At 43.8% G+C, this 24,038-nt stretch overlaps 1 protein-coding gene across 1 annotated transcript in view; it reads right to left on the reverse strand.

Annotated features, from left to right (window-relative positions):
* The window catches only part of Gtf3c6 (general transcription factor IIIC subunit 6), a 7,978-nt gene extending 6,181 nt beyond the window's left edge, over positions 1–1,797 (reverse strand). Inside the window, exons 1-2 of the mRNA XM_070011085.1 lie at positions 1,656–1,797; positions 1,273–1,353 (exon numbers count right to left, since the gene is read on the reverse strand). Coding sequence (XP_069867186.1) covers positions 1,273–1,353; positions 1,656–1,775 — 201 coding nt within the window. The 5' untranslated portion in view covers positions 1,776–1,797. The remainder of the gene's footprint in view (positions 1–1,272; positions 1,354–1,655) is intronic.
* Positions 1,798–24,038: the final 22,241 nt, after the last annotated feature.

Raw genomic sequence — 24,038 nt, forward strand, 5'->3', positions numbered from 1 at the left:
CAGCTCCAGGCTAGCACTCTACCATTTGAGCCACTTCCCGCTTTTTGTGCGTAGGTGATGCTGAGGAATCAAACCCAGGGCCTCATGCATGCAAGGCAAGCACTCTACCACTGAGCTACTTCCCAGCCCCTCTTTTTTATTTTTTTTATTGTGAAAATACTGTACAAAGTGGTTACAATTACATGAGCCAGATAATGAGTACATTTCTTATCAAGCATTGTAGCTTCCTCCTTTGTTTCCCCTTCCCATCCCTTCCCATCCTCCCCCTCGGCCCCCCCACCAACGTTGTAAAGTTCCTTTTTTCCGACATAACGACTTGTACATCTCATTGTTGCAATGGGTCAACCTGTAACCTATTTAAACCATTTGTTTTTTCCCTTCCCCTCCACATTTTCTATAAAACCTTTTCTATAAAACCTCAAAGTGCTTGTTAGACCCTTGAAAATGGACGTTGGAGTCTCTCTGAACCCCTTTATCTGCTCTTCCCAAGAAGTTCTGAAATTAACTCTTTCTCTGTCCTGAGCCACTAATCAATTGCTTGCATTTAGGGGAAAGGTAGCCTTCTTCTGTTGGGACTCCTGGGGCCTGGTTTTTTTTTTTTTTTTGGGGGGGGGGGTCCGGTCGTGGGGCCTGAACTCGGCCTGGGCGCTGTCCTTCAGCTCTTCAGCTCAAGGCTAGTGCTCTACCACTTGAGCCACAGCGCCACTTCCGGCTTTTTTCTTTTTGCTTATGTGGTGCTGAGGAATCGAACCCAGGGCCTCATGCATGCAAGGCAAGCTCTCTACCACTGAGCCACCTTCCAGCCCAGCCTGTTTTTTTCCCCCCTAAAACTTGTCTGATAGCTTTATACCAAAATATTACCTCCATTGCCTTCAACTTTCTCTCTAGACACACATACCCAGTAGAAGACATTTCTCTACTTCATTAGTCTCCCCCTCTCCTTCCCCACCCCGTGCTTCGGCGAACCTTAAAGAAGTCACTGCTTTTCAGTAGAGAAAACTGTTCTCAGCAAGAGCTAGAGTGTACCCATGGTGGTGCAATTCATACACAATGAAAGGAATGGAAAAATGAAGGGGGCGTGGAACAGGGTAGAGCTATAGAGGCAAAGTGGTTGATACCCTGAATCCATGTGTGGAACCCTCAGGACTAAAGTATGCTAATAATACGTTCACTGCTTTGTAAAGTGGATGTGCTCGCAGACAAGCATGTCACCACTCATGTTCTAACCTAAAAAAAAAATCCCCGCCAACTCCCCAGTTCTAGAAGACTCACCAAAATCTTGCATTTCTTTTCGCATTTTGAGAGAAAGTCTGAATCAATAATTCCTGTTAATTCCACCAACACGTACTGCTCCTGGTGGAAGAAAGGAGGATTAACCTTCCCTCTGTGCTGCCAGCACCGAAGACCCGCTGCGTTACCCGCCCAGCCCCAGCCCCACTCGGGGAAACCGCGTCCAGCTTCAGCCGCAGGAAGCCAGCGGTGCGACCCACGCCTCCTCCCCCGACACCTCCATCCTCACCGCGGCGGGCCCCGGAGACTGAGCGCGCACGGCCCCGCGCGCGGGCCGCAGCCGTGCAGGCCCATCCTCCACTCCCTCCGCCCCCCGCACCGCACCACCCCGCCGCGACCCCTGCGCGGGCTCCACGCGATGCTACCTCCTCCTCTACGTCGTCGTCGTCGTCCTCTTCCTCCTCCTCCTCTTCGTCCTCCTCCTCCGCCTCCTCTTCTCCGATCTCCCAGCACAGATCCTCGTCCGCCGCCGCCGCCGCCGCCATGGCTCCGCGCGTCCTCCGAGCCGCCGCCACTGGCCACGCCCATAAGGAGACGCCATCCGGAGTAAGGGCAGCGGCGCCCGTGCCAGAATTCAAGATGGCGACCTCCTGCGGGTACAGCACGCTGAGGCCCAGAGCATCCCCGCGCACCTGGACATGTCTACTTGTCCCTTGAAGAGCTGTTTATGAAAACAGGAGCAGGGGACCCTGAAACCTCGGGACCGCGGGGCGCCCATCCTAGCTGGGAGGAGAGGACTAGAGAGGCAGAGGGAAGAGAGCAAGAAACCATAATGCATGCCAGGAACTGGAAAGCCAGAGCTTGAGCTAATCCCCTGTATACAATTCTTGGAAAGAAAGTCTTAATGAGGTGTGGGGGTTAATCCTCAATCCCCTGGAGCCAAGTTAAAATGGACTACTGCATAAAATGTACCACTCTAGGAGCTTTAAAAATATAAAAAGTGGATCTGACGCTGGTGGCTCACACCTATAATCCCTGAGGTTGAGACTGAAGGTTGCAGTGCAAAGCCACCTCTGGCAAGAAAGTCTTTGAGATTCTTATCTCCACCTAATCAGCAAAAATCCAGAAGTGAAGCTGCAGCTCAAGTGGCAGCCTTGGACAAAAACAAAACAAAACAATAACTAAAGTCACATAAATAATGGTAAATAGTGGGCTTAAACAGAATAAATGCATCAAGTTCTGTAAAACAAATTGTTGTGGAAATATAAAGAGAACCAAGCAAGAGATTTTCTTGAAGAACTTCACAGATTTTTCTGACATACAATAAATGATCTTCATGATAATGGATTAGAAAAAAAAAGCAGGCAGTCGGAGAATTTTGGTCTATACAACCTGCAGAAGACAGAATAAACTGCCTGATAACAAAACGTGAGCAGGGCCTTAGAAAAGAATGAGAAAGTAAAAAGGACCAAAAAAAACAAGGTCTTAAGGGTGAGAGAGTAAATCTTTGGCATCACAAGCTTACAGGAGCAGAAAGGCCAAGCTCTGCAACAAAGAAGATGTCACAAGAGTGCAGACATTCACTAAAGTACCATTTTCCCTGTGGTATATCTGAAAGACCCTAGCCCCCTAGGATACTTTCGTCAACGGGAGGGCACCCCAGAAAACTCAGACTCCAGGCCGAGAGATGCAATAAGCAAGAGGAGTTTATTTGACGTTTGCGCAAACGGACTCTCTGTCCCGAGCAGACAGGGAGCCCCAAGCAGCGGTTACAAGCCCTTTTTAAAGGCAAAAACCACAAGATTCATGCATAACACAAAGCATCCCATGATTGGTCCATTTAAAGGTCATCATATACGCCAACAATCACTTTGCCACGCGGGAAATTTTGTAACACTCTTTGTAAAATGACTGGCCCATGGTTGGTTTAAGGGGGGGTTTACATGGTTACAGGCCCATGATTGGTTGACACTTGGCTCAGCTTGTCGTCTTGCCAGGTGGTCGTTATCTCAAGGTCCTGTCTGGGGAATTTCTAAATGGGAACTGAGGAACACGTACTGTCTGTTCTTTATCTACGACCACTGACCTTGACCTTGTCCTGGGGCCGGCATCTGGTCCCTGAAACTTCTTAACTCATTTTTGGGAAGGAAGGGTCAGTGCCAGCGTAAGCAAGTTTACAGAAGCAGAATCAGCAGTTAGCAAGTTAGTAATGGTAATGGTCAATTTTTAATCTTTCAATATCTATGCCACATGATCTTTCTCTGCCACATTTTCTTTTCTAATAAAATTCCCTATCACCTTTACTGTGTTTGTTTTGCCTGAATTCTTCTCTTACCAGAAACAGAGACCAAGTTTATTTAGTTACCCTAAACTTTCTGGCAAATTATGTTGTGTGTTAGCATGGAACTTAAGAGATTAAGTATGTCTTTTTCTGACTTGGACTCATTGTACCTTATAAGAAACAGAATCCACCTCACCCCAGTTAGAATGGCTATAATCAAGAACTCTAATAACAACACATGCTGGAGGGGATGTGGCCAGAAGAGAACCCTACTGCATGGTTGGTGGGAGTGTAAACTTGTTCAACCACTTTGGAAAGCAGTCTGGAGGTTCCTCAAAAGACTCCACATAGAGCTCTCCTATGACCCAGAAATCCCACTTTTGGGCATTTACCCAAACGAACACAAACAAGGCCATACTAAGGCTACCAGCACAACAATATTTATCGCAGCATTATTTACTATAGCTAAGATATGGAACAACCCAGATGCCCCTCAGCAGATGAATGGATCAAGAAAATGTGGCATATATATACAATGGAATTCTATGCCTCCATCAGAAAGAATGACATTGCCCCATTTGTTAGGAATTGGAAAAACTTGGAAAAAATTATATTAAGTGAAGTAAGCCAGGCCCAAAGAATCATAGGTCCCATGGTTTCCCTTATTTGCAATAACTAGTACATGTGTCGGACAAGTAGAAAAGGTCAAAAGCTATGTACATGTCACCATATAAGATGATGTTAAGTGAAATGAACCCCAAGATAGGGACACAAATATTTTTTCTTGCTGTTGTTTCTAATGTATTTATAGGGGCTGGGAAGGTGGCTCAGTGGTAGAGCGCTTGCCTTGCATGCCAGAGGCCTTGGGTTCGATTCCTCAGCACCACATAAGCAGAAAAAAAAAGCCAGAAGTGGCGCTGTGGCTCAAGTTGTAGAGTGCTAGCCTTGAGCTGAAGAGCTGAGGGACAGCGCCCAGGCCCAGAGTTCAGGCCCCATGACCGGACCCAAAAAAAAAAAAGTATTTATAATGTACCATGTGATTTTTTTTTGTTTCTTTTTATGTTCCTCTCCCACAGTATAACCCCTGTTTTCACTGTATTTGATTCCCATGCCCTGCATCTTGTATATAAACTTCTCTAATTCAGTGTGGAGAAGGAAAAAACAAAATGTTTAAGTAGGGATACAGGTTGACCCATTGTAACAATGAGATGTTCAAGACACTATGTTGAAAACAAACTTTATAACTTTGGTTGGGAGGGGAGGTAATTGTTGAGGTGGGAGGGAAGGGATGGGGTAAAACAAAAGAGGAGGCAACAATGCTCCATAGGAAATGTACTCATTACCTTGTTCATGTATGTAACTGTAACCCCTTTGTACAGTATTTTTACAGTTTAAAAAAAAATACAAAAAAGAATACCAACCCAGGACAAAAAAAAAAAAAAAAAAAAAGAGAGAGAAAGAAACAGAAAGAGCCTCCATCTAGAAAGCCATCTTCAAAGACTTCAATCCTCCCCATTTTAACTTAAGGCCAAATTCTGTAATAAGGAAGACAATACAAGAGGGCCGAGATAGTCTGAAGTGCTATCTTCCAAAGGCTTGTCTACGCCACATAATTTATTTTTATTTTTATTTTTATTTTTTTGCCAATCCTGGGGCTTGAACACTTGCCTGCTCTTGCATAAGTCTCTACCCAGTACCTATGTTACCTAAGTAACTGGCAGTCACCTCCCTCTTCTCTGAGGTTACATCCTGGACTCCCATCAGGCCTCACACAGGACTGTGGGAGGGTGCCAGGCTCTGAGGTCACATCCACTTCCAGTGTGGCCACACCTTCCTTCCCCCACCTGGCCACACCTTCTCTCTGACCCTTCCCTAGATAAGCCCTAGCCTGACTGTTGCCCCAGCCCTTCTGCCAAGGGGGTCTCCATCGTGCATGAACAGCAGCAGTTGGGAATAAAGTTCTCTCTGCTGCCTAACTACTCTGTGGTGTTCTCTTCTCGACAACCCAAACAAAACCTAACAAAGAGTCTCATGGACTTTCCTGCCTGCATTGGCTTTGAATCACGATCCTCAGATCTCAGTCTCCTGAATAGCTAGGATTACAAGCATGAGCCACCAGAGCCCCACTGACACATTACTATTTTCATTGCCATACTTTCTCATAAGCTTTCCTAGTATGTCTACTATATTCAGGTCTTTTTTTTTTTTTTGCCAGTCCTAGAGCTTAAACTCAGGACTTGGGCACTGTCCTTGAGCTTCTTGTACTCAAGGCTAGCACTCTACCACTTGAGCCATAGCAACACTTCTGGCTTTATCTGTGTATGTGGTTCTGAGAAATCAAACCCAGTGCTTCATACATGCTAGGCAAGCATTCTACCACTAAGCCACATTCCCAGCCCTATGTTCAAGTCTTGACTGACTTCTTCCCTTGCTAGACACAAGGACCTAGATCAACTTAGTTGCTCTAAATTTCTGGTAACATTTATACTTGAGACAGGATAATCTAGTGTTTAAGATGACTTTTGAAGTCTGATACCTGTCATGTCCTGCTGATTTTTTTTTTTTTTTTTTGGTCAGTCATGGGAGCTGAACCATCTGGGCCTGGGCGCTCTACCACTTGAGCCACAGCACCACTTCTGGCTTTTTTTCTGCTTATGTGGTGCTGAGGAATCGAACCCAGGGCTTCATGCATGCAAGGCAAGCACTCTACCACTGAGCCAACTTCCCAGCCCATCCTGCTGAATTTTTTAACATAAGGGTCTTAGGCAAAGTGGCTTTTTTTTTTTTTTTTTTTGCCAGTCCTGGGACTTGAACTCAGCCTGGCACTGTCCCTGAGCCTCTTTGTGCTCAAGGCTAACGCTCTACCACTTGAGCCACAGCACCACTTCCAGCCTTTTCTGCTTAAGTGGTACTCAGGAATCAAACCCAGGGCTTAATGCATGCTAGGCAAGCACTCACTGTCACATTCCCAGCCCAACGTGGCTATTTTAAGGGTCAAATGAGATACTACATGTAAAATAAAATTAGCTCAATATTTAGCACATAATAAACATCCCATGTACCTTTAACCTATCACTGATATTTGAGTATTAGTAATTTTTTGTTTATTTTTGTATTTGGACTTGAACTTCAGGCCTTGGGCTCTTGCTTAGCTTTTTTTTCTTTTGGTTCTGGGGCTTGAACTTGTGGCCTGAGTGCTGTCCCTGAGCTCTTTCATTCAAGGCTAGTACGCAACCACTTTGAGCACAGTGCCAATTCTGGTTTTCTGGTGGTCTCACAGACTTTCCTGCCTGGGCTGGCTTTGAACCATGATCCTCAGACCTCAGCCTCCTGAATAACTAGGATTACAGGAATGAGTCTCAGGTGCCTGGCTTGCTTAGCTTTTCTGTTAACTACCTGAGCACACCGTTAGCATGTTGGTGGTTAATTGGAGAGAAGCGTCTCTCTTTGTCTACCCTGGCAGGCTTTGCCTGCTGAATAGCTAGGATTGTAGATGTGAGCCATCAGCACCTGGCAGCTGAAAAATAAATTTTTTTTTTTAAAACTCAGACGAGGTAAGAATGGCAAAAAAAAGGCAAAAAACATGAGGAAAGACTCATCATCCCTGGTCATAAAGGAATGCAAATCAAAACAATTCTGAGATTTATCTCACCCCAGTTAGATTAGCCAACATTATGAATTTGAACAACAAATGTTGCTGGGGGGTGGGGGGACTGGTGGCTCATGCCTGTAATCTTAGCTACTCAGGAGACTGAGATCTGAGGATTGAGGTTCAAAGCCAGCCTGGGCAGGAAAGACCGTGAGACGCCTATCTCCAATAAACCACTAGAAAACCAGAAGTGGTGCTGTGGCTCAAGTGGTAGAGCACTCGCCTTGAGCTGAAGAGCACAGGGACAGCGCCCAAGCACAGAGTTCAAGCCCCACAACCAACAAAACAAAAACAAAAACAAATGTTGGTGGGATGTGGAGAAAAAGGAATCCTATTGCACTATTGGTGGGAATGTAAAATAGTACAATCACAGATATCTGGAGGTTCTTCAAGAAACTAAACATAGATCTTCCCTACAACCCAGCCATACTACTCTTGGACTTCTACCCAGAAAATCACAAGCTAAGCTAGGCGCTGGTGGCTCATGCCTGTAATCCTAGCTACTGAGGAGGCTGAGATCTGAGGATCACGGTTCAAAGCCAACCCAGGCAGAAAACTCGGTGATTCTCTTATCTCTAATAAACCACTAGAAAACTGGAAGTGATACTGTGGCTCAAGAGGTAGACACTCATCTTGAGCTGAAGAGCTCAAGGACAGCACCCAAGCCCAGAGTTCAAGTCCCACGACCAACTAAAAAAAAAAATCACAAGCTAGGATACCATAAAGACATTCATGTTCATTGTTGCACTATTCAACAATAGCCAAGTTATGGAAACAGTCCAGATGCCCTACAATAGTTGAATGGATAAAAAGAAAATGTGGAACCTATACACAATGGAATTTTACACAGCCATTAGGAAGAAGAATATTGTGTTATTTGCAAGGAAATAGATGGACTTACAACAAATTATGTTAAGTGAGATAAGTCAAATTCAAAGAGACTAACGACACATGTACCCTCTCTTATCAGGAAGCTAGACCTGAAATATACCAGGACATAAGAAATTAACGGGCTGGAGGTGGGAAGGTGGCTCAGTGGTAGAGCGCTTGCCTTGCATGCATGAGGCCCTGGGTTCGATTCCTCAGCACCACATAAAGAAAAAAACCGGAAGCGGCGCTGTGGCTCAAGTGGTAGAGTGCTGGCCTTGCGCTGAAGAGCTGAGGGACAGCGCCCAGGCCCAGAGTTCAGGCCCCACTACCGGACCAAAAAAAAAAAAAAAAAAGAAATTAACGGACTGGGGCTGGGAAGGTGGCTCAGTGGTAGAGAACTTGCCTTGCATGCCTGAGGCCCTGGGTTCGATTCCTCAGCACCACATAAAGAAAAAAGCCAGAAGTGGCGCTTTGGCTCAAGTGGTAGAGTGCTCGCCTTGAGCTGAAGAGCTGAGGGATAGCACCCAGGCCCAGAGTTCAAGCCCCACGACCAAAAAAAAGAAAAAGAAAAAGAAAAAAAAGAAATGTGCTTATTATGAAACAGTAACTCTCTGTATATCACCTTTATAATAACAAAATTTTTTAAATTTTAAAAATTTTTATCCAACCTCAGATAAGATAGATGAGGAAATAAAAATTAACAAATATGAAAAAGGTCAGATTCAAACTGGGAGAAAGTTAGGGAAGGAGTGACTCTGTCCAACAAAAACGTACACTACTGTTTTGTTTTATTTTGCAGGTCCTGAGGCTTGAACTGTGGACCTGGGTACTGTCCATAAGCTCCTTTTGTTCAGGGCTAACCCTCTACCTTGAGCCACGGCACCACTTCTGAATTTTTCTGTGATTTAATTGGAGATAAGAGTCTCACAGACTTTCCTGCCTGGGCTGGCTTCAAACGATGATCCTCAGATCTTTGCTTCCTGAGTAGCTAAGATTACAGGTGTAAGCCACCAGTGCCCAGCTGTATATCACTTTTATAATAACAATAAAGTGATTTTTTGAAAAAGGTCAGTGGTTGAGTGCTTGCCTAGCATGCATAAAGTCCTGGGTTTGATTCCTCAGTTCTACATAAACAAAAAAAGCTGAAACTGGTGTTGCGGCTCAAGTGATAGAGTGCTAGCCTTGAACAAAAAAGAAGCTCAGAGGAGCTGGGAAGTTGGCTGAGTGGTAGAGTGCTTGCCTTGCATGCTTGAGGCACTGGGTCGGATTCCTCAGCACCACATATGCAGAAAAACGCCAGAAATGGAGCTATGGTTCAAGTGGTAGAGCGCTAGCCTTGAGCTGAAGAACTGAGAAAGAAAAAAGAGGAAGCTCAGAGACAGTGCCCAGGCACTGAGTTCAAGCCCCAGCACTGGCAAAAAAAAATATATATTATAATAATAATAAAATAAATAGGTCAGATTCAGACATTAAAACTAGGAAGGGCTGGGAAAGTGGCTCAGCGGTAAAGCGCTCGCCTTGCATGCTTGAGGCCCTGGGTTCGATTCCTCAGCACCACATAAGCAAAAAGAAAAAAGCCGGAAGTGGTGCTGTGGCTCAAGTGGTAGAATGCTAGCCTTGAGCTGAAGAGCTGAGGGACAGCGCCCAGGCCCAGAGTTCAGGTCCCACGACCGGACCCCCCCCCAAAAAAAAAAAAACACATTTTTGGGCTGGGAAGGTGGCTCAGTGGTACAGCGCTTGCCTTGCATGCCTGAGGCCCTGGGTTCGATTGCTCAGCACCACATAAGCAAAAAGAAAAAAGCCGGAAGTGGCGCTGTGGCTCAAGTGGTAGAGTGCTAGCCTTGAGCTGAAGAGCTGAGGGTCAGCGCCCAGGCCCAGAGTTCAGGCCCCACGACCGGACCCCCCCCCCCAAAAAAAAAAACAACAACAACAAAACTAGGAAGTAAAAACTGAAAAACCAAAACTGCCTCTCAGAAACTACATTTAGATGCTAATTTACAATAATAGGAAACAAAAAGGAACCATCTCAATCTACCTTTTCCTTTTAAAAATAAACAGCCAGGGACTGGTGGCTCACACCTATAATCTCTACCTACTCAGGATGCTGAGATCTGAGGATCTCAGTTCAAAGCCAGTCTGGGGCAGGAAAGTCCATGAGACTCTTTTTTTTTTGGTCCTGGGGCTTGAACTCTGGGCCTGTGCGCTGTCCCTCAGCTTTTCAGCTCAAGGCTAGCGCTCTACCACTTGAGCTACAGCGTCACTTCCACGTGAGACTCTTATCTCCAATTAACTACCAGAAAACTGGAAGTAGTACTGTGGCTCAAGTGGTAGAGCACTTGCCTTGAGCTGAAGAGTGCAGGGACAGAAGAGTACAGTGCCCTGGCCCAGGTTCAACCCCTTGATTGACTAAAATAAATAAATAATAAACAGCCAGAGCTGAGAATTTGGCTTAGAGGTTGAGTGCTTGCCTAGCATGCGTAATGCCCTGGGTTCCATTCCTCAGTACCATATAAACAGAAAAAGTCGGAAGTGGTGCTGAGGCTCAAGTGGTAGCCTTCAGCAAAAGAAGCTCAGGGACAGTGCCCAGGCCCTGAGTTCAAGCTCCAGAACTAGCAAAAAGTAGTAGTAGTAGTAGTAGTAGTAGTAATAATAATAATAATAATAATAAGGCATAAAATACAACAAGAGAGACTTAGAGGACACACACACACACACACACACACACACACACACACACACACAAGCCTGACTACTCCAGCAGTGTCCTAGTTAGCTAAACTAAAACTACAAAATAATATATCAACATTGCATTCCTTCTATGTATTCAGTGCTTATAACCCAGACCAAGCCACACTGGAGACAACATGCTGATAGTGTCTTCCTCTTCTCTCTGGAAGCTAAATATTGGTCAATTCTCACTCTCTGCCTTCAGAGTGAAGCCCTCTGATCTAATAGCTAGTGGGGAGGAAAACCCTGGTTGTGGTACGGGTGGTAATTAGTTCTAATTGTATATAATTGCTGAGAAATATTAAGTGGGTTTTAGTCTCCATATTAAAAAGTCTGCCACTAGGAGGAGACAAAAGAATTAAAAATAGTTTAATCTGTTCTTTTTTTCCATAATAGAAGTCTAAATTAAGAAAGAAAGAAGTGACATTGTCCAAAAAATATGTTCTCTTTACCTGACTTATGTAACTGTAACCTCTCTGTACATCATCTTTATAATAACAATAAGAAATAATTTTAAAGAAAAAAAAGAAGAGGTGACATTGTCCAAAAAGAAATGTATTCTTTTTTTTTTTTTTTTTTGGTCATGGGGCCTGAACTCTGGGCCTGGGCGCTGTCCCACTTGAGCCACAGCGCCACTTCCGGCTTTTTTCTTTTTGCTTATGTGGTGCTGAGGAATTGAACCCAGGGCCTTGAGCATGCAAGACGAGTGCTCTATCACTGAGCCACCTTCCCAGCCCAAAAGAAATGTATTCTTAGCTGGGCTCCGGTGGCTCACACCTGTAATCCTAGCTACTCAGGAGGCTGAGATCTGAGGATCGAGTTCAAAGCGAATCCTGGCAGGAAAAGCCGAGGGACTCTTTATCTCCAATAAGCCACCAGAAAACCAGAAATGGTGTTGTGGCTCAAGTGGTAGAGCACTAGTCTTGAGCTGAAGAGCTCAAGGATGCTCTAGAGCCCAGGTCCAGAGTTCAAGTTCTTTGCCTGACTTATATAACTGTAACCCCTCTGCACATCACCTTTATAATTACAATTTTTAAAAATATTTTAAGAAAGAAATTCTGCTGGGTGCCTTGCTTGCTGTCCGGTCAATTGCTACATTCTTCTCCATTTTTGACATTGTCAATATCATTTTACTGTAATTAATTAACTTATTTTTTAACATATTTATTTTTATTTATTTATTTTTTGGGGGTCTGGTCGTGGGCCACACGCCACTTCTGACTTTTTTCTTTTTGCTTATGTGTTCCTGAGGAATCGAACCCAGGGCCTTGAGCATGCAAGGCAAGCGTTCTACCACTGAGCCACCTTCCCAGCCCAACATCTTTATTTTTGAGGCAGGTTGGCCTTCCTCCTTCTTTTTTTTTTTTTTTTTTTTGCCGGTCATGGGGCCTGAACTCTGGGTCTGGGCACTATCCCTCAGCAATTCAGTTCAAGGCTAGCACTCTACCACTGGAGCCACAGTGCCACTTCCGGCTTTTTCTGTTAATGTGGTGCTGAGGAATTGAACCCAGGTTCTCATGCTTGCAAGGCAAGCACTCTACCATTGAGCTACCTTCCCAGCCCTGGCCTTCCTCCTTCTGCCTCAGCCTCCTACATGCCAGGATTACAAATACTACCACACCAAGCTTATTGTATCATCTTGATGGTGTAACCGTTAGTCTATTTTTTAAGTATACTTGATGCTGGTTAGCTCATGCCTGTAGTCCTAGCCACTCATGAGGCTGAGATTGAGGATCATGGTTTCAACCCAGCCCAAGTAGAAAAGTCTGAGAGACTCTTAATTCCAATTAACACCAAAAAAGCTAAAACTGACAATGTGGCTTAAGTGATAGAGTACCAGGTTTGAGCAGAAAATGACAAGCCAAAATGCAAGGCCAATTCAAGTGCAAGGGCAAGCTCAAGCCCTTGAACAAAAACAAATAAAAAATAAGCAAATAAATGAATAAAGTACAATATACTTAAGTTGCTTGTAGAATTAATGGTTTACTGTCAATATATTTCAAGAAAGGAAATAAAAGTTTTAAGAACAAAACTGCAAGACTCAGGTAGCTCAGGAGTAAATGCATGTCATACAACAAGGCCCTGTGTTCCATCCCTAGCACGAAGGGGAAAAAACTTAAATAAACTAAACATTTCTGTTCTAGTATGATACAAATATTTTCATTTCTTTTTTTGTTTGTTTGTTTGTTTGTTTTTGTCGGTTGTAGGGCTTGAAGTCTGGGCCTGGGCACTGTCCCTGAGCTCTTCAGCTCAAGGCGAGCTCTCTACCACTTGAGCTACAGCGCCACTTCCGATTTTCTAGTGGTTTGTTGTAGATAGGAGTCTCACAGTCTTTCCTGCCGGGGCTGGCTTTGAACCTCAATCCTCAGATCTCAGCCTCCTGAGTAGCTAGGATTACAAGCGTGAGCCACCGGCGCCCGGCTACAAATATTTTCATTTCTTATGATAGTTTGCCTTGTATCAGAACCTTCTATATCTTACCCAACTCACACCCTTCCTTTTCACCCACCAATGAACCCTTTTGTTCCAACCCAGTAGATCTCTTGAAACTCTACATTCTGCCTAATTTAATTTTTGCCACTGTCATTTACTTCCCAGGCTGACCTTTTCTCTTCACCCATTACTTCTCTTACCCCAAGCAACGTGTCCTGGCGAGACGCCTCTAATCTAACATTCATGCCCTGAGCCCAGGCTTGCAATCCTACTTTCCATTCTGCTTTGTATTTGTTAGTTCATGTATATACGTTTATTCTTGGCTTGTTTTTAAGTGTCTTAAGTGAATTTTTTTTTACTTATCTGTATAGTGCCATATGTTTATGAAAGTTATTGAATTCATGAATGGATGGATGTGCTCATTACATGATATGAAACTGGTTTAGCTCAGAATTCTTGAGAGAAGTGCTTAATTAGAGTTTAAGAGTCATTCTGAGTCCAAAAAGCTTTGGGGTTTATACTGCAGTGGCTTTAGTTGAGTACCCTCTCCTGTACTATGCTCTCCTTCCTCCTATGGTGGCATTTACCCATTCACTGTTTGCCTTTTTCGGCTCTGTAGAAGTTAACTACATGATAGTAAATGTCATTGAAGTATTAAGGAATTTATGTGTATTATGCTTAGCTTCTGTCTGCACTTAGCATAGAAATTCCTTTGGCACAGAGATGAAATGTTTGAATATTTTTACTCTTTTGATGCTGAGGGCTGAATTCAGTGCCTTATTAATCTAAACACATGCTCTTTCACTTTAAGCTTCAAATTCTTTTTAATCTACCTACACAGAAGTAACACAATTATGCCTTTACAGTGAGTACTTAATAAATGCTTCTTAAGTTGGTCAGTAAATTGCAAAGAAAAACTGTCTTTCCCTTAAAAGGAAGAACCTTTTTTCCTTAAGTCAGTATATCTCCACATAGTATTAGACTATCTGTCAAAGAAAAGCAACTGAGATGCTTGTTAAAAAGTCTGTGAAACTCTTATTTCCAATTAATTACCAAAAATTCAGAAGTGGTGATGTGACTCAAGTGGTGAAGCACCAGCCTTTAGTAAAAAAGCTTGAGGACAGTGCCTAGGTCCTTAGTTCAAGCCCCAGCACACACATTCTCTCTCTGTGTCTCTTTCTGTGTCTGTCTGTCTGTCTGTCTGTCTGTCTGTCTGTCTCTCTGTCTCTCTCTATTCTCCCGTCCCCCCCCCACGAGATAAAAACACAGATCCCAGCCAGGCGCGGGTGCCTCAAGTTTGAAATCCTAGTTACTCAGGAGGCTGAGATACTGGGGGTCATAGTTCAAGATCATCCCAGGCAGAAAAATCTGCTACAATTTCTCTCCAAAATAATCAGCAGGGCTGGGAAGGTGGCTCAGTGGTAGAGTGCTTGCCTTGCATGCATGAGGCCCTGGGTTTGATTCCTCAGCACCACATAAGCAAAAAGAAAAAAGCCGGAAGTGGCGCTGTGGCTCAAGTGGTAGAGTGCTAGCCTTGAGCTGAAGAGCTGAGGGACAGCGCCCAGGCCCAGAGTTCAGGCCCCATGACCGATCCCAAAAAAAACAAAACAAAACAAAATAATCAGCAATAAGCAAAGTTGGGGGTGTGACCAAAGCGAGAGAGCACCAGACAAACAAGCAAAGCTGTGTGAGGTTATCGGTTCAAGTCCAGGTACAGCAGGGAAAAAAAAAAAAAAGCCAAGCATCAGTGGCTCACACCTATCTTCCAGCTACTTAGGAGGCTGAGATCTGAGGATTGAGGTTCAAAGCCAGTCTGGGCAGGAAAGTCCGTGAGACTCTCATCTCCAATAAACCACCAGAAAACCGGAAGCAATGCTGTGGCTCAAGTGGTAGACTGCTAGCCTTGAGCTGAATTGCTCAGGGACAGCGCCCAGGCCCAAAGTTCAAGTCCCATGACCAACAAACAACAACAACAAAAAGAAACAGACTGTCACTCAGTGGTAATGTTTGTAGGTCCCTCAGTATGTGTAGATCCTGGATTTGATTCTCAACACCATAAAAAAAATCATAAAAGTATAGTTTCTATAAAGGGGTGGGCACAGAAATGGAGGGACAAAGGGTGAACAAATGCAGCAGCGGTACTCACTAGATACTATGTTAAAAATGAACTATCCATCGCAACCAAGCTAGAAAGACAACCAACTAATTGGGAAAAAATATTTACCAGCAATATATCAGACAAGGGGTTAACATCCTGTATATACAGGGAACTCAAGAAACTAATCCCTCCCAAACCTAACAAACCAATTACTAAATGGGCAAGGGAACTTGTAGAGCACATGGGCAGCAAAGATGGCGCTGAGAAGTGGTGCTATGGCTCAAGTGGTAGAGCACCCACCTTGAGCTGAAGAGCTGAGGGACAGCGCCCAAGCCCAGAGTTCAAGCCCCATGACCGACCAAAAAAAAAAATTGCTAAGATGGCGCTGAGAGGGGGTTGAGTGGGCAGAGCCCAATTGACCTTCTGATCAGTGCCTAATCAGCCCGTGAAGGCTTAGGTACATGATAGGGTGTGACCTTGACAGTGATTGGTTCCTCTTCCTCCCTTGCCATGCCACCCGCCCTTTTTGACTTTAAAAAGGGCTGCTCTCTGTTAATAAACGAGTTTTTCTACCTGCTGGATTTGGCTCCCCGCTGTGTCTGATTGTCTCCCGGGCTGAGGGAGGCTGGGGAATGGGTGAGCACCGCACTTAGCTTTCCTCGGACCCTTGTCCATCTTTCGTGGGATGACGAAGACCCAACAGGAACTAAAGAGGGACTTCTCAGATGAAGAAATAAAAATGGCAAAGAAACACATGAGGAAATGTTCATCATCCCTGGTGGTGAAGGAAATGCAAATAAAGACAACCCTGAGATACTACCTTACCCCAGTCAGAATGGCCCACATCCACAAATCAGCCAACGACAAATGCTGGAGGGGATGTGGAGAAAGAGGAACCCTATTACACTGCTGGTGGGAATGTACACTTATACAACCACTTTGGAAAGCAGTCTGGAGGGTCCTTAGAAAGCTAAAGATTGACCTCCCTTACGACCCAGTCATACCACTTCTAGGCATCTACCCTGAACAATAGGAACCAATATACAAGGACACATGCACCTCCATGTTTATTGCAGCACTGTTCACAATAGCTAGGCTATGGTAACAACCTAGATGCCCCACCACAGATGAATGGATCCAAAAATTGTGGTATCTATACACAATGGAATACTATGCAGCCATTAGAAATGACAAAATAATGGCATTTGCAGGGAAATGGATGGAGCTAGAAGGAATCATGTTGAGCGAGGTAAGCCAAGAGCAAAGAGATAAATGGTACATGGTCTCCCTGATAAGTGGATGCTAAATCCAAAATGTTAGGTGATACGACAAAACTAACAGGACTTAAGAAACAAAGAACTCCCACTCATCTGGTCAAACCACTACTAAATATCCCCATGCTGCTGATCACATATATGGTATATAACATGTGAACACCGTTATATGTTATAGACTGTGATAGACAATTTGCTCCAGGAAAGTTAGAATGAACTTGTGACTTTAAATGAGCATCATTATTCCACAATACTGTGAAATTTGGGAAATTATGTAATCACTTAATCACAATTAAAAAAAAAAAAAGAACCTCGGGGAAGGTATGGAGGGAAGGGATGGTAGGGGGAAAACAATGGAGGGGGTAATAATGTTCAATAGGAAGTGTACTCATTACCGTACTCATGTAACTGTAACCCTCTGTATAGTATCTTTACAATTAAAAAAAAAATGAACTATCCAACTTGTGGGTGAAGATTCCAGGGGAAAACTAGGAAAGAGTGAGGGAAGGGGTGACATTGTTTAAAAAGAAATGTACTTTTTTTCCTTTTTTTTTTTTTGGTCACTCATGTGGCTTGAACTCTGGGCCTGGGCTCTGTCCTTCAGCTCTTCAGCTCAAGGTTAGTACTCTACCACTTGAGCCACAGCACCACTTCTGGTTTTCTGGTGGTTTATTGGAGATAAGAGTCTCATAGAGTTTTCTGGCAGAGCTGGCTTTGAATAGTGATCCTCAGATCTCAGCCTCCTGAGTAGCTAGGACTATAGGCATGAGCCACAGCGCCAGGCAAGAAATGTTCTCTTTACCTGACTAATGTAACTGTAACTCCTCTGTCCATAACTTTAATAATAACAATTAAAAAAAATTTTAGAAGTGGCGCTGTAGCTCAAGTGGTAGAGCGCTCGCCTTGAGCTGAAGAGCTAAGGGACAACGCCCAGGCCCAGAGTTCAAGCCCCACGACCGACAAAAAAAAAAAAAAAAAAAAAATAAAAAAATAAATAAATAAATAAAATTTTAGCCAAGCATCCATGGCTCATGCCTGTAATCCTAGCTACTCAGGAGGCTGAGATATGAGGATTGCGGTTTGAAGTCAGCCAAGGCAAGAAAGTCTATGAGACTGTTATCTCCAATAAAACTATTCATGGGGCTGGGAAGGTGGCTCAGTGGTACAGCGCTTGCCTTGCATGCCTCAGGCCCTGGGTTCGATTCCTCAGCACCACATAAGCAAAAAGAAAAAAGCCAGAAGTGGCGCTGTGACTCAAGTGGTAGAGCGCTAGCCTTGAGCTGAAGAGCTGAGGGACAGCCCCCAGGTCCAGAGTTCAGGCCCCATGACTGGACCAAAATAAATAAATAAATAAATAAATAAATAAATAAATAAATAAATAAATAAAACTATTCAGAAAATGTTGGAAGTAGAGCTGTGGCTCAAGTGGTAAAGCACTAGCCTTGAGCAAAAATAGGTTCAAGGACAGTTCCCATGGCCTGAGTTCAAGCCCCAGAATTAGCAAAAAATAAATAAACATTTTAAAAAGCCAGGTGTGATGGCTCATGCCTGTAATCCTAGCTACTCAGGAGGCTGAGATCTAAGGATCATTGTTCAAAGCCCACCTGGGCAGGAAAGGCCATGAGACTCTTATCTCCAATAAACCACTCAGAAAACCAGAAGTGGCACTGTGGCTCAATTAGTAGAGGGCTAGCCTTGAACTGAAGAGCTGAGGAACAGTGCTCAGGCCGAGTTCAAGCCCCACGATCTGTACTTTCTTCAAGTGTCTCAGACGTTTCTGATGTTTTCTGTAGTATGGGAACTTGTGCTGCCCTAGGTATAAGTAGAACTCGTGAATAAGGCTCATAAAGTTGCTGCTCAGAAGTTAAGGCTTGGAACTGGAAGCCAGGTGCTGGTGGCGAAATCCCAGCTACTCAAGAGGATCTAAGTTTGAAGCCAAACCCAGCAGGAAAGTGTGAGACTCTTATTTCCAATTAAACAGCAAAAAGTTGGACAGGATGTGAGCACATCTGTGGAAGGGTGTGGAGGGCACAGAATCTGAGAAAAAAGGTTGAAAAAGTGCAGCAGTGGAGCTCAGTGGACATTGATGAAAGTGAACTATGCAACTTGTGGGTAGAGATGGGAAGAAGGAAATGGAAGAGAATGAGGGAACAGATGACACTGTTCAAAAGGAAATGGACTTACTACCTGGCATGTAAATGTAACCCCCCTGTAGATCACCTCTAAAAAAACAATTCAAAAAAAAATAAAATACATCCTCCCCCCCCCCAAAAAAAAAAGTTGGACATGAAACAGTGGCTCAAGTGGTAGAATGCTATCCTTGAGAGAAAAAGCCAATGGACAGTGCTCATTCCCCAAGTTCAAGTACTGGTGCGCACACACACACACACACACACACACACACACACACACACACACACACACACACACACACACACACACACACACACACACACACACACACACACACACACACACACACACACACACACACACACACACACACACACACACACACCCCAAACAAAAAACCTGGACATTGGATCTAGACTTCCTGGAATCATCAAACTTCACCTCTTACCAAATGTATATTCTAGGTGTATTTTAGCCTCCTCCCTGTGCCTCGTGTACAAAATGGGAAGAACAGTTTAATTACCTTATCAGATTGTAAAAACTTCAAATGACCCCAAACATCAAAGTGGTTGGCACAGAGATGAAGAATGGAAATGCTATGTATATTTTTGCCATTATCAAAATTTTGGATGTTGGGCCAGAAGCATGGCTCAAGTGGTAAAGCATTTGCCAAACATGAGGCCAAGAGTTTAAATCCCTAAGTATCACCAGAAAAAGAATGGTTAAGTGTGCACTTTCTAACAAAATTATATATTTCGGTTTAACTCCTGGATCTTTGTAGAAAAGCCACCTATATAGAGTTTATCCTTTCTTGCTTTTTTTTTTTTTCTGTTTTAGAGAAGTAGAGGACTGGGACTGTGGCTTAGTGGTAAAGTGTTTGCCTAGCATGCATGAAGCCCTGCGTTCGATTCCTCAGTACACATACACAGAACAAGCCAGAAGTGCTGTGGCTCCAGTGATAGAGCCCTAGCATTAAGCAAAAGAAGCTTGGGAGCCGGGCATTGATGGCACACGCCAATAATCCTAGCTACACAGGAGGCTGAAATCTGAGGATCTCAGTTCAAAGTCAGCCAGGTCAGGAAAGTCTGTGAGACTCTTATCTCCAATAAACCACCAGAAAACCGGAAGTGGTGCTGTGGCTCAAGTGGTAAAGCGCTAGTCTTTTTTTTTTTTTGGGGGGGGGGGTCTGGTCGTGGGGCCTGAACTCTGGTCCTGGGCGCTGTCCCTCAGCTCTTCAGCTGAAGGCTAGCGCTCTACCTCTTGAGCCACAGTGCCACTTCCAGCTTTTTTCTTTTTGCTTATGTGGTACTGAGGAATCGAACCCAGGGCCTCAGGCATGCAAGGCAAGTGCTCTACCACCTTCCCAGCCCCTAGTCTTTTTTTTTTTAATTTTTATTTATTTTTTATTGTGAAAATACTGTATACAGAGGGGTTACAATTACATGGGCAAGTTAATGAGTACATTTCTTCTCAAGCATTGTAGCCTTCTCCTTTGTTTCCCCTTCCTATCCCTTCTCATCCTCCTCCCGCCCCCCCACCCAATCCTCCCCGCTCCCCCCACCAAAGTTGTAAAGGTCATTTTCAATGTAATGACTTATACGATAGAGTGCTAGTCTTGAGTTGAAGAGCTGAGGGACAGCGCCCAGGCCCAGAGTTCAAGCCTCATGAAAAAGAAAAAAAGAAAGGAAGAAAGAAAGAAAGAAAGAAAGAAAGAAAGGAAGGAAGGAAGGAAGGAAGGAAGGAAGAAAGGAAGGAAGGAAGGAAGGAAGGAAGGAAGGAAGGAAGGAAGGAAGGAAGGAAGGAGGGAGCTTGGGTACAGTGCCCAGGCCCTGAGTTCAAGTCAGGACTGGAAAAAAAAAAAGAGAGAGGCAGACACAGCACACCAGGGCATTACTTTATTGCAGAGAGATGCACAAAGAAAGCTAAGATCTTTACTACATGCTGATGAGCAAGAGGACCAGTATTCAGTTATTCCTACTGCTTCCCTATAATTAAAAATTATATAAAAAGGGTAGGGACTCAAATGAGTCTAACATGTTTCCTTACTCACTCAGAAAGTGGGTTGCTACAAAGGATTACAAACCACAAAACCTATCATAGCAAGAATTCTTCAGCCAAGTCATCTTCTGTCCCAAGTCACTATGGATATAATATACACTCTGGGACTCTTTTTCCTTCCTGCTCCTGTCTCCAAGAGGTTTGCTCGCCTCTGATAAATGGAAAACCATTCCCAAGTCCAAGCCAGGGAGTTTATAACTCTCAAACCTCCATCCTTGGTGTAAGGGCAAGCTTGGACGGCTCCCAGGAGGGGTCCTGGAGAGCAGATATGCCTAGAAAGTCTAAGACAAGCCAGGTGATAATGGCTCATGCTAGTAACCCTATCTGCTCAGGAGGCTAGATCTGAGGATGACTTGTGAATCAAGGCTGGGTAAAGATATGATGATCTGACTTTTCAAATTACACTTCTTTTTTATTGTGGGTCCTGAGACTTGAACTCAGGGCCTGAGTGCTGTCTATGAGTACTCGAGGCTACTACTCTACCACTTGAACCACAGCCCCACCCTGGCTTTTTTGTGACTAATTAAAGATAAGAGTCTCCAGGAGTTGGTGGCTCACGCCTGTAACCCCAGCTACTCAGGAGGCTGAGATCTTAGGATCACAGTTCAAAGCCAGCCAGAGCAGGAAACTCTGTGAGACTCTTATCTCCAACAAAGCACTCAGAAAACTGAAAGTGGCGCTGTGGCTCAAGTGGTAGAGTGCTTGCTTTGATCAGAAGAGCTCAGGGACAGTGCCCAGGCCCAGAGTTCAAGCCCCATGACCAACAACAACAACAAAAAAAGATAAGAGTCTCACAGACTTTTCCACCTTGGCTGGCTTCAAACGTAGATCATCAGCTCTCAACTTCCTAAGTATCTAGTAAAGGAATGAACAACCTGTGCCTGGCAAACCTTAATATATTTTTTAATTTTTAATTGTTTTTATAAAGGTGATGAACAAAGGGGCTACAGTTACAAGAGCTTTAACCACTGAGCCACCTTCCCAGCCCTACAGTTACATAAGTCAGGTAAAGAGTACATTTCTTTTTGGACAATGTCACCCAGGTTTTGCTTTCCATCCCTCACGCACAAGTTGTACAGTTAATTTTCAACATAGTGTCCATTGCTACATTGCTACATTTTCACCCTTGGTTCCATTTCTGTGCCTTCCCCTTACGCTCCCAAAGGTATATAAATGAAGAAACAGAACGAAAAGACAAGAAAACCATGACTGGACCCAAAAATAAAAAATAAAAAATAATAATAATAAGCCGGGCGCTGGTGGCTCACGCCTGTAATCCTAGCTACTCAGGAGGCTGAGATCTGAGGATCGCGGTTCAAAGCCAGCGCGGGCAGGAGAGACCGTGAGACTCCTATCTCCAATAAACCACCAGAAAACCGGAAGTGGCGCTGTAGCTCAAGTGGTAGAGCGCTCGCCTTGAGCTGAAGAGCTGAGGGACAATGCCCAGGCCCAGAGTTCAAGCCCCACGACCGACAAAAATAAATAAATAAATAAAATAAAATAATAATAATAAAAAAAGAAATAGCATTAGAGTTAGGAAGACTATGAAGAAAAGGCAATTGTGGATAATTACTTAAGCATATTGAAAGTCTGAGGACCTTGTGATCTTAATGAGATTATGATTTGAAAATTGTGCATCAAAAAAACAAATGTATTTGTTCAATTATTTTAGCAACAGCATTTTACAATGTTTCTTTCTTTTTCTTTTTTTTTTTTTGCCCATCATGGGGCCTAAACTCTGGGCCTGGGCGCTGTCCCTCAGCTCTTCAACTCAATGCTAGCGCTCTACCACTTGAGACACAGCGCCTCTTCTGGCTTTTTCTGCCCACATGGTGCTGAGGAATCAAACCCAGGGCCTCATGCATGCAAGGCAAGCACTCTACCATTGAGCTACCTTCCCACTCCTTTAGCAACAGCATTATATGACTCTAATACCCTGATTTTCAAGAAATAAATCCATTTAATATTTTTACTTTTAAAATAGGACTGTGTTTAGCTTCCACATATGAGAGAAACGTGCTGTTTATCTCTCTGAGCTTGGCTTACCTCACTTCATTCACATGATTTGTTCTAGGTCCATCCATTTCCTTGCAAATCATATTTCATTCTTTCTAATGGCTGTGTAATATTCCTCTGCGTATAGGTACCACATTTTTTGATCCAATCACTTACTGTAGGATATCTGACTGTTCCAATATCTTAGCTATTGTGAATATTGCAGCACTGAACATAGATGTGCAAAGTCTTGGTGGTATCCTGGTTTGTGATATTCTGGGTAGATGCCCAGGAGTGGTACGGCTGGGTCATAGGGAAGATCTATGTTTAGATTTTTTTTTTAATTTAATTTTATTTTACTGTACAGAGGAGTTACAATTACATGGGCAGGATAATGCGTACCAAGCATTGCAGCCTCCTCCTGTGTTTACCCTTCACATCCCTTCCCAGCCTCCCCCCTCCCCCCCAATCCCAATCCTTCTCCTTTCCCCCCCTTCCCCTCCCCCTATGTTTAGATTTTTGAGGAAACTCCAGACTGCTCTCCAGAGTGCTTGTACCAATTTATATTCCACCAACAATGCAGTAGGGTTCCTTTTCCCCACATCCCAGGAAACATTTCTTGTTCAAATTCACAATGTTGGCCAATCTAACTGGGGTGAGATGGAATCTCAGAATTGTTTGGATTTGCATTACCTTTATGGCCAGGGATGACACCCATTTCCTGGTGTGTTTCTTTGCCATTTTTACTTCTTTTTCTGAGAAGTCTCTTGTTAGTTCCCTTTCCCACTTAGTGATTCATTTATTAGGTTTGGGAGGGGTTAGTTTCTTGAGCTCCTTGTATATTTTGGATATTAGGTCTTTGTCTGGTAAAGATCTTCTCTCAGACTGTTGGCAAGCCTTACTCCTTAAGCCAAAAAAATAATGTATATACTATATCCAGTAACTGTTGAATAATCTAGTATTGGTGTTTTCAGCAACACCTGCTCAGACAGATAATAATCATTGCTGATAGCATCATTTTCAAATTGTAGCATGTTCTGGCTTGAACAATAGTAGATAAAAATCTAGCTGTGAGATTGGCAGAAAATGATGAAATTTGGAAGAAAGAAAAGAGACCGAGTGGATCATATCCTGGTACAGGAGCTCCATAAGAACGAGGCACAGTGGGTGAACTATGATGAGGATGAGCTGTGTGTGAAGATGCAGCTGGCTGATGGGATCTTTGAGAACTTGATCAAAGATACTATTGATATCTGACTAGATCAGTGAAAACAGGTGAGAATGCTACTT

Source organism: Dipodomys merriami, unplaced genomic scaffold, assembly GCF_024711535.1.
Source record: "Dipodomys merriami isolate MVZ:Mamm:240054 unplaced genomic scaffold, mDipMer1.0.p SCAF_8, whole genome shotgun sequence".
Taxonomy (NCBI): Eukaryota; Metazoa; Chordata; class Mammalia; order Rodentia; family Heteromyidae; genus Dipodomys; species Dipodomys merriami.